The 15817-nt window shown below is 45.6% G+C and overlaps 1 protein-coding gene across 4 annotated transcripts; it reads right to left on the reverse strand.

The window, feature by feature from the left end:
- Nucleotides 1-1413: 1413 nt before the first annotated feature.
- Nucleotides 1414-15447, reverse strand: abcd1 (ATP-binding cassette, sub-family D (ALD), member 1). 4 transcript variants are annotated; one of them, XM_071477523.1, is made up of 17 exons: nucleotides 15222-15447; nucleotides 12933-13217; nucleotides 12735-12838; nucleotides 11991-12148; nucleotides 11712-11899; nucleotides 11252-11426; nucleotides 10966-11156; nucleotides 10678-10858; nucleotides 10410-10552; nucleotides 9997-10168; nucleotides 8697-8791; nucleotides 5730-5875; nucleotides 4298-4443; nucleotides 4056-4140; nucleotides 3223-3348; nucleotides 2932-3019; nucleotides 1414-2334 (listed from the first exon to the last, which is right to left on the reverse strand). In XM_071477523.1, exons 2-17 carry the CDS (start codon nucleotides 13068-13070, stop codon nucleotides 2200-2202), a joined length of 2271 nt encoding a protein of 756 aa, XP_071333624.1. In that variant the 5' UTR covers nucleotides 13071-13217; nucleotides 15222-15447; the 3' UTR covers nucleotides 1414-2199. The 4 variants fall into 4 exon arrangements, with proteins under 4 accessions (XP_071333624.1, XP_071333625.1, XP_071333623.1 ...); XM_071477524.1 differs by having other exon boundaries at nucleotides 11712-11873; nucleotides 15222-15444; XM_071477522.1 differs by having other exon boundaries at nucleotides 14669-15235.
- Nucleotides 15448-15817: the final 370 nt, after the last annotated feature.

Consider the following 15817-nt stretch of genomic DNA (forward strand, 5'->3'; position numbering starts at 1 on the left):
CTACGTTATTACATCAGTACTGTGTAGTTATTACTACGTTATTACACCAGTAACACGTAGTTATTACTACATTATTACATCAGTACTGTGTAATTATTACTACGTTATTACATCAGTACTGTGTAATTATTACTATGTTATTACATCAGTACTGTGTAATTATTACTACATTATTACATCAGTACCACGTAGTTATTACTACATTATTACATCAGTACTGTGTAATTATTACTACGTTATTACACCAGTACCACGTAATTATTACTACATTATTACATCAGTACTGTGTAATTATTACTACGTTATTACACCAGTACTGTGTAATTATTACTACGTTATTACACCAGTACTGTGTAATTATTACTGCGTTATTACACCAGTACCGTGTAGCTATTACTACGTTATTACACCAGTACCATGTAGTTATTACTACATTATTACATCAGTACTGTGTAATTATTACTACGTTATTACACCAGTACCACGTAGTTATTACTACATTATTACATCAGTACTGTGTAATTATTACTGTTATTACATCAGTACTGTGTAGTTATTACTATGTTATTACATCAGTACTGTGTAGTCATTACGTTATTACATCAGTACTGTGTAATTATTACTATGTTATTACATCAGTTCTATGTAGTTATTACTACACTATTACATCAGTACCACGTAGTCAGAGTTCTGTAGACCTGATACAAGAACATCACCCTCCTCTCAACAACACCCTTCGTCTTCTTTTGATACAGACCAGTCTTCATCCTGGGTCAGCTGGGAAAAACCAGCAGAACCTGGCATGAAGACCACCTCTCAGTCCTGGGCTCCCAGCTCACCTGCATGAGTGTGTGCCTTTCACCTGCCTGGTCTCTGCCCCTGCATGGTCTTAGTGCCCCACTCCAGGTCTGGAAGTACACTGGTAAAATGCACTTAAAGTATCAAAGTAAAAGTACTTCCTGCAGTTACAGTATCACAGTAAAAGTACTTCATTGTGCAGTAAACTGTCTCCTGTGACTGATCTGCTTTAACTATGTCACAACCACTTTGATAGCTCTGTCTACTTGTTCCCAAGCTTGGGGTCGGGCCCCTCTGGAAGGCCACCAGATAACTCTGAGGGGTTGTCAGATGATTCATGGCAAAGAACACAGTCCAGATTCACTGATCTGGATTCAGTTTCTGGACTTTGAGTTTTTGTTTTGAGTCTCAGGTCTTTGAAGGTTAAAGCTAAAATGTGTCAAGAAGTCTGATTTTGTTTCAGTGAAGGCTCAGACGACAGAACTATTGGAAACCAGCGTTTATTTTTGTTTTATACGTATATTTTTTTGTTACAAATAAAATGTTTAAGTGTAAAGTGAGGTTCAGTTTGGTTAATCGTGAAGAGAAGAAGAAGCAGGAACTGTGGAGACAATGTTTTTGTGATCAAACTCTTTTTATTCTTTATGTCTAAATTATTTGTGACTTTATTTTGAAAAGCTTGACACACATACAGGTTATTATAATTTTCTACTAAATAAAGTTCAAGACATTTTCATCTTCATCATCCTCATCACAGGCTCACTGCTCTGCATTAAACTTTATCATCTGAACTCTTCAGCAGCACTTGATTGATTTATTGATCATTGATTATAATAATTATAATACATGAACTAGCTTCAGTAAAAACATGATTGTACAAACAGTAAAAGATTAAAAATGGCACAATTTAAAATCACATGATCTCAACAAGGGATCTCTGACTTCACATGACCTCATGTGACTGAATCTGACTCTTCAGTTTTTAAGTGACCTCTGACCTCTGAGCGACTGCAGCGTGAACACTGATGACAGTTTGACACTCATCAGAGAGGAGGAACATCTGTCATTAATTAGTTGACCAATTAAAGGTTCTAAAGGTTCTACAGGTTCTACATTGCGGTTCTGTCTGTTACATCATCAGTTACTGGCCCTGAACTCTCACCACTGTGTTCATTCACTGCAGCATGATGTTGTAATGATGTTTATCTGGGACATGACTGCAAAGAGCAAGTCCTGTAGATCAGACCAGACCAGAAGGCTAAAACACATCAAACTGAAGTCTAACATCAGTTTCAGTCACATGATCAGCCTGCTGTCTGTGTGTTTCCATGGTAACCAGTAAAAGCAGCACCGTTCTTCCATCCCAGTTTAAACTCAGGAGAGTGACTCCTCTTCATCTGTTCACTCCTCCTCCTCCTCCTCCTCCTCCTCCTCCCCTCTCCCCCCTCTCTCCCCCAGTAGGACACACAGCTCCGTCAGCCTCTGCTGCATCTTAGGAATCCCTGACAGCTGGTTCTCCAGACGCTGCTTCTCCTCCTGACAGAGACCAGAGACCAGATGGATGAAGTCCGGTCTTGTTAAACCACATATTCTAATTTAAAATTTTAAGTGAAATTTTTCACATGACACATACTGAGACAGCTGATTGGCTGCTCTCCTTTCTCCACACTTTGACCTAACACACACACACACACCATGCATGCCGGAGGCGTGTTGTACAGCTGGTGGTTACCATGGTAACCAAAGCATCTGCAGAGGCAGCAGTCAGAGAGGTCTGTGGGTCAGGATCTGATCCACTGAGACTGTGTTTGAGTGTGTGTAATCCAGTCAGGTCTCAGACACTAGGAGTGCAGTGGACCCATGAGGATGCTAATGGGGGTTGGGGAGTCTTGTCAAGGAGTCAAGGACAGGACCCAGCATACCCTTAACTACAGGGGCTCTTGTTACTGTTACTACATGTGGTTTGGTCTGTAGTTTTATTTAAGTTTATTTTGATCATTATTATTACATTTCTTTTAGTCCTCAGCTGTCTTTAGGATCAGGTGGTTTTCTGCAGATCTGTTCAGACCAGGACCAACATTCTGGATCCACATCAGTCTGACTATGTCTCTGAAGGTGGTTTGATTTACATACCTGCAGGGAGAGACGAGTGGAGGCATCCAGAGGTTCAAACCTCCATCCTCCTTCTCCATCAAACTGAAGCAGGTGAGAGTGGTACTTCCTGTCAGACAGAGGAGAAGAGGAAGAGGATGATGAGGGTGTGGCTGCTGAGAGTAGCTCAGAGCTCTGCTGCCCCCTGGAGGCGGCAAACTAAACTGCTTCCTCTGAGCGTGGTTCAATGTTTTTAAACATGAGTCAGTCAATCCATCGATTGATCAATCAAACAAACTGTGTGTGTGTGTGTGTGTGTGTGTGTGTGCTGACCACAGGGACGGTCTGTGTGTGATTGACAGAAGAGCTATCCCAGCATCCTTTGCAGCCTGGAAGATGTTTCCCTCCACATCGATGCTGACGGCACTTGTACACTCGTCCAGCAGAGCGTACCGAGGGCTGGGTGAGAGACATTCACACCACAGGGAGAGAGACAGAAAACAACAACCAGTCAGACAGACAGCAGCCTCTCATCCAGGTCAAGGTGTCAGGAGAACAGTCAGAAAAGGCAGAGAAGACTCGAAGAACAGTCAGAACAGTCAGAGAACAGTTAGAACAAAACAGTCAGAGAACAGTCAGAGCACACAGAACAGTTAGCGAACAGTCAGAGGAAAGTCAAAACAGTCAGAGAACAGGCAGAACAGGCAAAGAACAGTTGGAGAACAGTCAGAAAAGTCAGAGAACATCAGAACAGGACAGACAGAGAACAGATGGAGAACAGTCAGAGAACAGGCAGAACAGGCAGAGAATCAGAACAGTCAGAACAGTAAGAAAACATGCAGAACAGTCGGAGAGAACCGTCAGAGAACAGATCAGTCAGAAAACATGCAGAACAGTCAGAGAGAACAGTCAGAAAACAGTCAGAGAACCGTCAGAGAACAGATCAGCCAGAGAACAGGTGGATAACAGTCGGAGAAAAGTCAGAATAGTCAGAGAACAGTCAGAACAGTACAGGCAGAGAACAGTCAGCTCATTCAGAGAACAGGCAGAGAACATTTAGAACAGGCAGAGAACAGTCAGAACAGTCAGTCTGACAGGTATACATCTTAACCTGCTTCCTGGCCTCACCTGTGTGAGCAGTCAGTCAGTAAACAGTGAATATTTACCGGTGGTAAAACATACGAGCCATCCCCATCCTCTGCTTCTCTCCTCCAGACAGAACGTCTTTCCAGTCACTGACAGACTCCCAGCCTGACACACACACACACACACACACAGGAACATTAACATCAGTCACAGAACAACAGCAGCAGGACGACAGTTTAAAGTCCACTGGGCCCTGAACGCAGCACGGTGTCTGCATCTCTTCACAGGCAGTGATCAGCTGTTAACACATACACAGACTGACCTCCCTCACGATCCAGGATGTAGACCAGGTGGACAGTGCGGAGGATCTCCTCCAGATTTGAATCAGTGATCCCCCTCTGAACCATCTCCTCCACCGAGTCCGGATAGATCACCTGGTCCCTGAGGGTCCCCTCTGACATGTAGGGCCTGTACAGGACACAGTGTTACATCACCACTACAGTACTACAGGTAGATCACCTGGTCCTGAGGGTCCCCATCACTACTACAGTACTGCTACAGTGATGATGGTGACAGTAATCCAGTATCATTCCAGATGGTACCATTGTAGTTTCACCTCTGTGGGATGTAGAATATGAACTGAAGTGACCTCCGGTGACATCACTGAGGATGTGACTGAGAGCAGCTGACTCACCAGGATGCTGCTAATGCCACCTTTCCAATAAGTCTCCATGAGCCTCCAACAAACCAGTTGGTGGCTCATGCGCTTGTCAGACCACGCCTCACCTGAGTCTTGAATCCCACGTTAAAAGGCTCAGCTCCTGGACCGTAAAATCATCCATTAAGTTGTTTAAGGTTTTACTGTCCTTGGTGTCCTTCATGTGCCCAGTCCCAGCTGATAGGTCCATAGAGCCTGTGCTGGTCTGCCTGTTCTGAAATGTGAGGCTGTTGGTCCAGTGTGAGGAAGGTTTATAGACCCTTTAAGGTGTCTATAAACTGGGTGTGGCACCGAGCCACTACATCTTCCCTTTCCAGCCTGTAGCTTCAGGTCCTGTTGGTTTTCCCCGTCAAGGTCGAAGACAGAGCTCCAACCTTCATCTTACCAGAGGAAGTTAGACTGGAAAACTCACTGTCTGCTTTGAATCACATCTTCAAACAGACCTCTACCATTCAGCTTCTGCTTCATAACTTTCTCTGTAACTTGGTTTATCAGTTATTTTATTTGTTCACTGTGATTTTGTTTTTGATTGTTGTCTTGTTCAACTGCAAGATTACTTGGTCTGAGTTCTGGAAGGCCAAAACACTCAGGATCAGAGTTCTAATCCACCCCGTCCTCCCATCTAACCTTTTCCATTGGGGTCTGGCAGAAACAGTGGTCCACTGTGGCAGGGAGGGGGATCCCAGGAGCCTTGAACTGTCTGAAAGATTCAAAATGCTGCGGGCAATTACAAAAACCATCTACTCCTCTAATCAGAGATCAACAACCAAGACCAGGTGGGAGCTGCCGAGCTCCCAGAGACCATCACCACACTTGGAACATACATGATGCTTCAGCCTAGAACAGGCAGGTGGTCCTGATGGTTCTGATGGTGCTAAATGCAAGAGGCCTCAGAGTAACAGGAAATTACTCAGACCTGGGAAAGGAGTCCTGAGGACAGCTCCAGAGACTGTCTGGTCTGTTAAATAACAGCTGGACCATATTATAGTAGTAGCAGTATTAGTAGTAGTAATAGTAGTAGTAGTAGTAGCAGTACCTCTGTGGGATGTAGAACATGTGCTGTGGTTCTGGACGGTACAGGACTCCTCCATAAACAGGCCACAGTCCACTGAGGATCCTGAACAGAGAACTCTTCCCACAGCCGTTTGGACCTGTGATCAACACGTTCATCCCCTCATCCACCTGATACAGGGACAGAAAACACTTTGTCAAACTGATTCAATTTTAGTTCCTGTTTGTAACGAGACCAGACGAACAGACGATGTGTTGCCTCAACAGCTGGGACCTGGGTGGTTTCTGTGGTTTTCCTCTGGTCAGTTTCTAGGTTCAGTTATGATGTTTCAGGTGGTGACTGTGGGGTTCTCTGAGAACAACCTGACTACAGCCTACCTGTGGATTAAACCTGTATCTGACTCACTGAAATAAAAAACTGCACGTACTAAATCTTTGCATGAACTCCTTGATCCAAATACTGAAGGTCCTGATTAGAAACTAACTAACAGACTTAAATGATTGATCTGATATGATTGACAGCTTAACTGGAAATTGTGAGATCAGCTGATGGTTTATTAAAGAAGACGTCTCACTGTGTGGTAAGAACAGAGGATGGAGAGTAGAGACACAGTAGAGCAAAGACACAGCAGAGACACAGTAAAGCAGAGACACAGTAGAGACACAATAGAGACACAGTAGAGGCACAGTAGAGTACGGTTCAGTGACCCTGACACAGATCGTGGTCCTGGTCTTGAGGCTCATGAATCAGAGATGAGACTGTAAAATTCTGACAGGCTGATGAACCAGATCTCCGAAATCATCAGACCCTGCAGGTGACGACACTGTGAGAGAACTGACCAATCACAGAGCAGCTGTTGGAGCCTAGGGGTCAAAGATCAAGAACCAGACGAAAGAGAAGAGGTTCTGTTTCCATCAATGTTCCTCTTCTTCTGTCGAGTTTTCATCTGTTGAAACTATGGCCACAAGAATTTCACTAGATTTAATCCCTCTATTGTGTGTCTGTGTTCAACCACACACACACACACACACACACACACACACACACACAAACACACACACAAACACACACAGAGAGTCTGTGTCTCAGTAATGCTAATAAGCTACAGGCTCTGCTGTGACCTCTGACCCCTGTCAGATGGAAACACTGGTGAAAGAATGAGAGTCAAAGATGAGAAACAGATAAAGGAGTCACAGATGAGGTGACAGCACTGAGCATGCTCCATAACACAGTGACATCACTACCATCACACATGAGTACCAATCAGAAACAACCGACCATAGATTTCACAGAGAGAAGTCCATACAGACAGCTACAGTGACTCCCTGTGGTCACCAACACACACTGCACACAGACGACACACACTACACACAGACGACGCACACTGCACACAGACACACACTGCACACAGACACACACTACACACTGCACACAGACACACACTGCACACAGACACACACTGCACACAGACAACACACTACAAACAGACACACACTACACACTGCACACAGACACACACTACACACAGACAACACACCACACACTGCACACACTGCACACAGACACACACTGCACACAGACAACACACTACACACAGACACACACTGCACACAGACACACACTGCACACAGACACACACTACACACAGATACACACTGCACACAGACAACACACTACAAACAGACACACACTGCACACAGACAACACACTACAAACAGACACACACTACACACAGACACACACTGCACACAGACACACACTGCACACAGACAACACACTACACACAGACAACACACTACAAACAGACACACACTGCAGGAACATTCCCAGAGAACCAAGAACCAATCAGGGAGATGCAATGTTTGACCTGAGGAACCAGGGACTAAATCCAGTTCTTGTGGGACAGACCAGGTCTAATTTGTTTCATCTTAATTCGGTGGAATCGAAGGAGACCTCTGGTTCCTCAGATTGGGTTGGATGAGGTTTCTCTGGTTAAATAGTTCCTGGAAGTTCTTGTTGGAAAAGCGTGTTTAGACTCCAACAACATGAAGACACTGAATGGACAGAGGATACAGGACAACCTGTTTCAGTGTCTTAGTCAGACATACAGCTGCAGCTGACGACACTCTATATCACTGTGACACCACAGGTGAGGTATAACCTGCTGTGTGTTGCCCTGGAAACCAACCTCTAATCAACACCCACTCAGCTGTTACTGTTATACAGAGCTCTGTAGTGGTGACGTGTCCCTCATTCAAATAAAGCTTTTAAAGCAGAGATGAACTGATTCATCAGCAGATATTTTATCTGCTGTGTCACATTCATTCAGTGCTGACTAAATGTTTTGTTGGTAACCTGTGGTTCTGTCATATCATCAGTAACAACAACAGCTTGTTAGCCCAGGTCCACAACTGACAGAAAACAGAGAGGGAACTGAAGAAGACAGAACAAACCAACAGGACTCAGTCAAACCAAAACATTCCCCACAGACATAAGGAACCAGAGGGATCACTAACAAGCTGATGGAGTTCACCACATTAGACTAACCAACGTTCTCCACTGAGAGTTTAGAGGCTTGATGCAGTAAATGGAGCCTGACAGATACTGACCACATTCATTCATGATCTACTGGCTTGAGACATCAGTTTGCTGAGCCTAACAGCACAGAGGATGATCACACTCATCTGTGTCTGTAATCTCAGAGGCATTAGAGAAAATATATGAATGTGGAAAACAGACAAATCCGCGGTGTGGTGAGAGAAAACGGCAGAAAGAAAAAGCTTTGACACAGAGTGGTGGAGCTACTGCAGCTGATGCTCATCGAAGAGAAACAGACCAGATCGTCAATGTCTCTGACAACCAGCCCAGCTGCAGCTAATTAACCTATTGCTAAAAGATGGAAACACAAGAAGGTTGTGTTCTACACAAGAGGCTAACAACTGTGTACCTGTTTGTGTTTGTTGTTGTGCTGTGTGAGTCCTGACAAACTACCTGGATGTTGAGGCTGGACACCACAACATCTCCAGTCGGTGTGATGATTGGCAGGTTCTCACAGCGAATCCCCTTCTCCACACTGATCACCTGACCTGCACATGACAACAACATGACAATATCATGACGACGTGACAACAACAGCATAACAACATGGCAATATCATGACAACATGACAACAACACAACAACAAGAACACGGCAAAAGCATGACAACATGGCAACCGCATCACAACAGCATTATAACATGACAACAACACAAGAACAACAACACGGCAACAGCATGACAACAACACGGCAACAGCATGACAACATCATGACAGCACCATAATAACAGCATGGCAGCATGACAACATGACAACAACAACACGGTAACAGCATGACAAAAAACATAACAACAGCATGACAACATGGCAAAAGGAAGACAACATGGCAATATCATGACAACAGCATAACAACATGACAACAACATAGCAAAAGCATGACAACAGCAACAACATGACAACAACATAGCAACAGCATGACAACAGCAACAACACGGCAACATCATGACAACAGCATGACAACAGCATGGCAAAAGGAAGACAAGAAACATGACAATATCATGACAACAGCCTAACAACATTACAACAACACAGCAACAGCATGACAACAGCATGACAAAAGCAAAACAACAGCATGACAACAACAACAACACAGCCACAGCATGACAAGTGCTGCTCTTTGTGGGAACTGTTGGGTTTTTCTCTATAACAAAGTAAGATCTCAACCTGACCCTGTAAAGAGCCTTGAGATAATGAGATAATGTAAATTATCAACCACGAACTGCCCAAATACAGACAGTTTGTTAATTGCCCGACCAGAGAGGGGAACACTCTGGACCACTGTTACACCACAATCAGTGGTGCTTATCCCGCCGTCCCCCGGGCTGCACTGGGCCACTCTGACCATGTCATGGTCCACCTGATTCCCACATACAGGCAGAAACTAAAACTGTGTAAACCTGTTGTTTACAAGAGCCTCCAAGAACCTCCAACTGCACCAATCACCAAAACGAATTCCTTGTATGTGGAAACATACTTGGCAATAAAACTGATTCTGATTCTGATTCTGATTACGATACAAATTGAATTGAACTGAACATCACAACAACAACAACATGACAACAGCATGACACAAGTCATGAGTGAAGGGGACTGACCCGACCTCACCACACTGAGTGGGGGCTTTAAGGCGGAGCTTAAAACACACTCTGTGACTTCATAAAGATGAGTCAGCGTGATGCTATGAGCCACACCCACCTCTGATCTGCAGTCGACCACAGACTCTCTGACCGTGTTGTACCACAGCTCCTCCTCCTGCTGACTCCTCTTCCTCTCTGTCTGCAGAGCGGCGGTAGATCCCCTGATTCACATCTTCAAACACGTCCAACATCTCAGAGACACGAGCTGTGTAACCTGCCAGCTCTGTCACCTGGACAGGTAAACACACTGCTAGAGATCACAAAGGTCAACATCTGTTCTGCTGCTGAGCCTGACTGATAACAGTAATGTGGAGAGACAGAGAAGGAGGAGAGGAGGAGGGAGGAGAGAGGAGGGAGGAGGAGAGAGGAGAGGAAGAGAGGAGGGAGGACGAGAGAGGAGGCGAGAGGAGGGAGGAGGAGAGACGAGGAGGAGAGAGGAGAAGAGGAGGGAGGAGGTGATGAGGATGTCACCTCCTTGTAGGAGCTCATGATCCTCTCCACAGCGTCAGCTCCAGCGTTGAGCAGGTTTCTGGCCGTGGTGAAGGCCTGCGTCCTCTCACTCACCAGCTCCTCCTCTTTCATCACCATGGCTGCCTGCTTCACCTCCTCAGAGTCTGGAGATCACAGGTCAGAGGTCACAGCATCAGGGTTCAGTGTTTATGATCACCTGTTGACAGTACCTGTGTTTGTATTGAACTTTGTTCGGTGTGTGTCATCTTTGTTCCCACTGTGTGTTTACCGTATTTGGAATATCCTGTGGCGGTGATGATGGGCACGGCGACCATCACCAGGCCGGAGGCGCTCCACACGTACTTCATGAGGAACTGTTCCAACATGACGTACCAGAGTCTCTTCAGCAGGATCTGATGGATCTGAGACGATAGAGACCTGTAGCTCCTCTGCAGCTGGGCCATCTCCACCTACGAATCAAACGCACCCGAAACAGTGATGACAATTAAAACTAGTTATCTTTTAAAGCTGTTTTGTTTACCAGGGGGTGTCCTGTACCCAGATAATGGTCCTGTACCTTGTGTCCGCCATAGAAGGCGATCTCCTCTGAGTTGGCGATGATGCGTGAGTGCATGTACCTCAGGTCTCCTTTCCTCTTTGCCTCCTCAGCCACCAGTTTCCCAAATCGAGGTGAGCAGGAGCGCAGGACTTTGGCGGTGAGCGCCACCACCAGGCCGGCAATGATAGATGGCCACGTGGTGTTTGCTCCTGCAGGAGGAAGATTGCCGTCGTCATATGTTTAATTGTTACACAGTGACACAATCTGATCTGTGATGTCAATGTCCACACAGACACAAACCCACCTTTAGAGTGGGCAGTGCGCAGCAGGGTGTAGCAGGTGACGACCACGTCCAGGATGGGCTTGGTCAGGTTGGAGTAGAGATGGGCGATGGAGGCTGAAAACATGACCATGTCCTCGGTGAGAGACTGATCCGGATTGGACAGACGAGCGTCCATGTTACTGACACGGTAATAAGTCTGCAGAGACAGAGAGGGACACAACTCAGTCAGACCACAATCACTTTCTACTGAACTCAGACTGTCCTGACAGACCCATCATTGCCCACCAGTCCAGACCGACAGCTGCTGAACCACCGACAGGATTAACTAGACCTTCATGTTAACACTGGACCAGCAGCAGGTCCAGGTGAACAGCTGATCTTTGTCAGGTACATGAGGTCAGGTCACATGATAATGATCAGAGTCCTGGCCTCTGACGCACTAGGTCAGGGGTCAGGGTGTGTGAGTGTGTGTGTGTGTGACCTGGTTGGTGAAGTACAGCTGGTAGGCATGGTTGACCAATCGGCTCCTGAAGCTGAGGGTCAGCTGACCTTCCAGGAACCTGATGGCGCTGTTGATGAACGTTGCAGGAACTGCGACGAGGAGCCACTTAGAGAGCTGCAGCACGAAGGCCTGAGGATCCTTCTGAACAATACACTTCACTATCAGTCCTGAAAACAATCAGTACTATTGACTATCGATGCTCTTCTGCTGCACACAGGCTGAAACAGACACAACTAACAGACACTGACAGTGACTGACCGTCAAGAGCAGCGACATAGATGGACAGGAAGGTCCTGGACATCAGAGTGACAGAGTGCAAAACCAACAGACCGACCTCTGGACACAGTAACCGTGGAAACAAGAGCTTCAACAGACGAGACAGTCTAAGGAAAAACTCCCTGTTCACTGATGGAGACCTGAGACACAGAGACATAAAGGTACAGGCTTTCAGACATTTGGACCAGGACCTGGACTCAGATGAGTTTATTTGTCTCCATTTTCCTCCTGGTTTGTAAAATATGTCTCTGCCGCCCAGAGACCTGTCCAAGTTTGTGATTGGGCACATGGTGCAAACTCCGCCCCTTTTATGTGAACACCCTCAAGAAAACCTGCATTGACTTACGGAGCTGACGGCCTCTGTCATGTGACCGCTTAGCAAGACTGAACCCAGGTAAGAAACAGATCGTGGACATGTTTAACTACGTTGATCCGGATCAGTGGAGAACTGATCATGAAACCAGATCAATGTGTCGTCAGCTTTGCTTGAGCTTCACTCAGGTCTCAGAACCACAAACACATCAACCAGGATCTACAAGGTCTTCATGAGTCCAGGGTTAGGATCCTGAGACCAGGACTTTTAGAGTTTCTGGACTCTGGTGTTCACCTTTGTTTCCAACACCGTATCAGACTGACGGAGACACACTGTGCTGTGTAAACACACACACACACACACACACACACACACACACACACACACACACACACACACACACAAACACACACCTGCTATTCTTCTTCTTCTTCCCTGCACTGTTTTCCACAGAGCTAGAGGAGGTGAGGTCCACAGGGAGGTTTGCTTCACCCAACTGTTTACCTGCTGCACTCCTCTGAAAACAAAACGAACACAGTTACCTGCTGATTGTGTGTGTGTGTGTGTGTGTATGTATGTGTGTGTGTGTGTGTGTGTGTGGGTTTCCTCACCTGTATCCTCCTCCAGACATACGGGGACAGTTTTTTGATGGCGTAAGCAGCGAGCAGTGCGGCCATCAGCTTCCTGAGTCTGGAGCTCCGCCTCAGCTGAGCCTGCAGCTTCTGATAGGTCAGCTGCATGGTGACCATCAGGTGACAGGTGGCCAATCAGGGGACAGAAACAGAAGCGTGTCACAGGAGAGGTCCAAACTGAAGCTTGTCCCAGAAGGGTCCACTGAGGACAGCTGGGTCGTCGTCATGGAGACAACATGCTGACCTCTAGGTTTGATCCTCCACCTGCACAGGTGTGACAAGGTCAAAAAAGTTCAGTCTGTGCTGCATGACGACACGACACCATCAGCTGATTGAGCCTGGTGTCGTCTGATGATCAATATTTGTCATCAGTGTGGTCTGAGGCACAGCACAGCATAAATACTGACCATCATCTTCATCATCATCATCATCATCATCAGTCAGAACAACAGATCTATAAAACAATCCCTTCCCAGTCACCGCCACCGAGCTAGAAATGTTTATATCAAACTGCAATTTCAGCAACTTGTAGCAGAGAACAATGTGCAGTAGAATTAGGCTGCAATTATTTGTCGAGCATTTGGAGTCTAATTTTGGACTTCACTGCAATACTCTACTGTAGTACTTCACTGTAGTACTTCACTGCAATACTCTACTGTAGTACTTCACTGTAGTACTTCACTGCAATACTCTACTGTAGTACTTCACTGCAATACTCTACTGTAGTACTTCACTGTAGTACTTCACTGCAATACTCTACTGTAGCACTTCACTGTAGTACTTCACTGCAATACTCTACTGTAGCACTTCACTGTAATATTCTACTGTAGTACTTCATTGCAATACTCTACTGTAGCACTTCACTGTAATATTCTACTGTAGTACTTCACTGCAATACTCTACTGTAGTACTTCACTGCAATACTCTACTGTAGTACTTCACTGTAGTACTTCACTGCAATACTCTACTGTAGTACTTCACTGCAATACTCTACTGTAGTACTTCACTGTAGTACTTCACTGCAATACTCTACTGTAGCACTTCACTGTAGTACTTCACTGCAATACTCTACTGTAGCACTTCACTGTAATATTCTACTGTAGTACTTCATTGCAATACTCTACTGTAGCACTTCACTGTAATATTTTACTGTAGTACTTCACTGCAATACTCTACTGTAGTACTTCACTGTAGTACTTCACTGCAATACTCTACTGTAGTACTTCACTGCAATACTCTACTGTAGCACTTCACTGTAGTACTTCACAGCAATACTCTACTGTAGCACTTCACTGTAATATTCTACTGTAGTACTTCATTGCAATACTCTACTGTAGCACTTCACTGTAATATTCTACTGTAGTACTTCACTGTAATATTCTACTGTAGTACTTCACTGCAATACTCTACTATAGTACTTCACTGTAGTACTTCACTGTGATACTCTAATGTAGGACTTCACTGTCATACTCTACTGTAGTACTTCACTGTAGTACTTCACTAGGGCTGAACAAACATTTCTCACTATTCAATGATTTTTATAAACCAAATATTTTCACAGATCAATCGTTAATATCGTTAATTGATAAAAAATGATCAGCAGATGAATCAGCAGTGACACTAATAATTATCTGTAACCTGATGGTTCACTGTGTTTACCTTTAATACTAATGTGTAGATGTACTGCAGTACTACTGTGGGATGAGTACTTTTACCTGAGACCTGTTATCACGGTAATGTCCCGTGTTTCTCGTCTTTAAACCCACTCTTATTAAGGCGGACTGGATCAGTCAGACTCCGCCTGGCCGCACCGGTAAAACCCGGGAAACCTCCTCCCGTGAGTCCGGTCAGTTAGCTCCGGTTACCGTTAGCTTTACACTGTTCGGTCCAGTGAACGCAGCCGCCGGCTAACATCTCACAGCTGCCGTTACTCACCGTGTTAGAGGAAAACCCGTTTTCTTTAAATATCTGTCGGCCGTCAAATCCGTGTCCGCGGAGCCGACACCGAACCGGACTAAAAGTTTAACCCGGGTTTAATGACCCGGTAGCTAACGGAGCGATGCTAACAAAGCTAACTGCTAGCAGCAGGAACTTTGTTGTTCCTCTGAAGTGCACATGAAAAGCTTCACGGTCTGATCCGGTTCTTCTGGTCCGGGTCTGACCAGAACACACGTACACTGACCCCCCCTCTGACACTCTGTCGTTTTACTTCTTCTTTAACCCGGTTAATGGAGTTTCATGTCGCAGAAGAAAGTTAAGCCTGTTTACCTGAGAGGATGGGCCGCGTCCCAGTACTCACTCCTCCTCTCCTACATCCTACCTTCCTACACAGTGACCTTTCCTTCTTTGGCCCCTTGTCACCAGCTGGGGTCAACTGTAGGTTACCAACTGTTAACTCTCATACCCTTTTTACATCAAGGTATAAACAGGTTTTTTTAAACATGGTAAATGGACTCCTCCTTTTACACGGCCAGAGTTTGTCTTTGTGAGAGGACACAGACTGAGGAGACACAGTGAGCTGTTAACCCCCCCCTACAGACTAGTAGTGCTAGTAGCTCTGATTAAACAGCACCTGGGCAGGTGACAAGTGTTTACAGTGTTTGTGCTTTGAAAGGGGTGAATCACTGCACCTGACGACTGCAGAGTCATGTGACCCAGGAGCGGATGCAGATTTGACCCTTTCACACTGAAGAGAAAAGTCACTGTGTTGCCACTGAGCTTGTAGCAGTGGAGGTTTAGCTGCTGTTCATTCACTGCCTCTCCTGCTTTTCTTCCTGGTCCAGGGATTTGAGCCGGTGACCTCTGACGATACCTGCCTCTGTGACTGGTAAAATATCCAGCAGATGAAGAAGAGTCACAGTAGT

This window comes from Trachinotus anak, unplaced genomic scaffold (genome assembly GCF_046630095.1).
Source record: "Trachinotus anak isolate AG129_WGS33_773 ecotype Australia unplaced genomic scaffold, CSIRO_AGI_Tana_v1 ptg000004l, whole genome shotgun sequence".
In the NCBI taxonomy this organism is placed as follows: domain Eukaryota; kingdom Metazoa; phylum Chordata; class Actinopteri; order Carangiformes; family Carangidae; genus Trachinotus; species Trachinotus anak.

Coding starts and splice junctions, on each gene's coding strand:
- abcd1 (XM_071477523.1), bottom strand. CDS start 13,070: ATGGTCACCATGCAGCTGACCTATCAGAAGCTGCAGGCTCAGCTGAGG. Junction 10,169..10,409: donor TCATGAGCTCCTACAAGGAG/GTGACATCCTCA, acceptor TTACCTGTCCAG/GTGACAGAGCTGGCAGGTTA. Junction 5,876..8,696: donor TGTCCAGCCTCAACATCCAG/GTAGTTTGTCAG, acceptor TCCCTGTATCAG/GTGGATGAGGGGATGAACGT.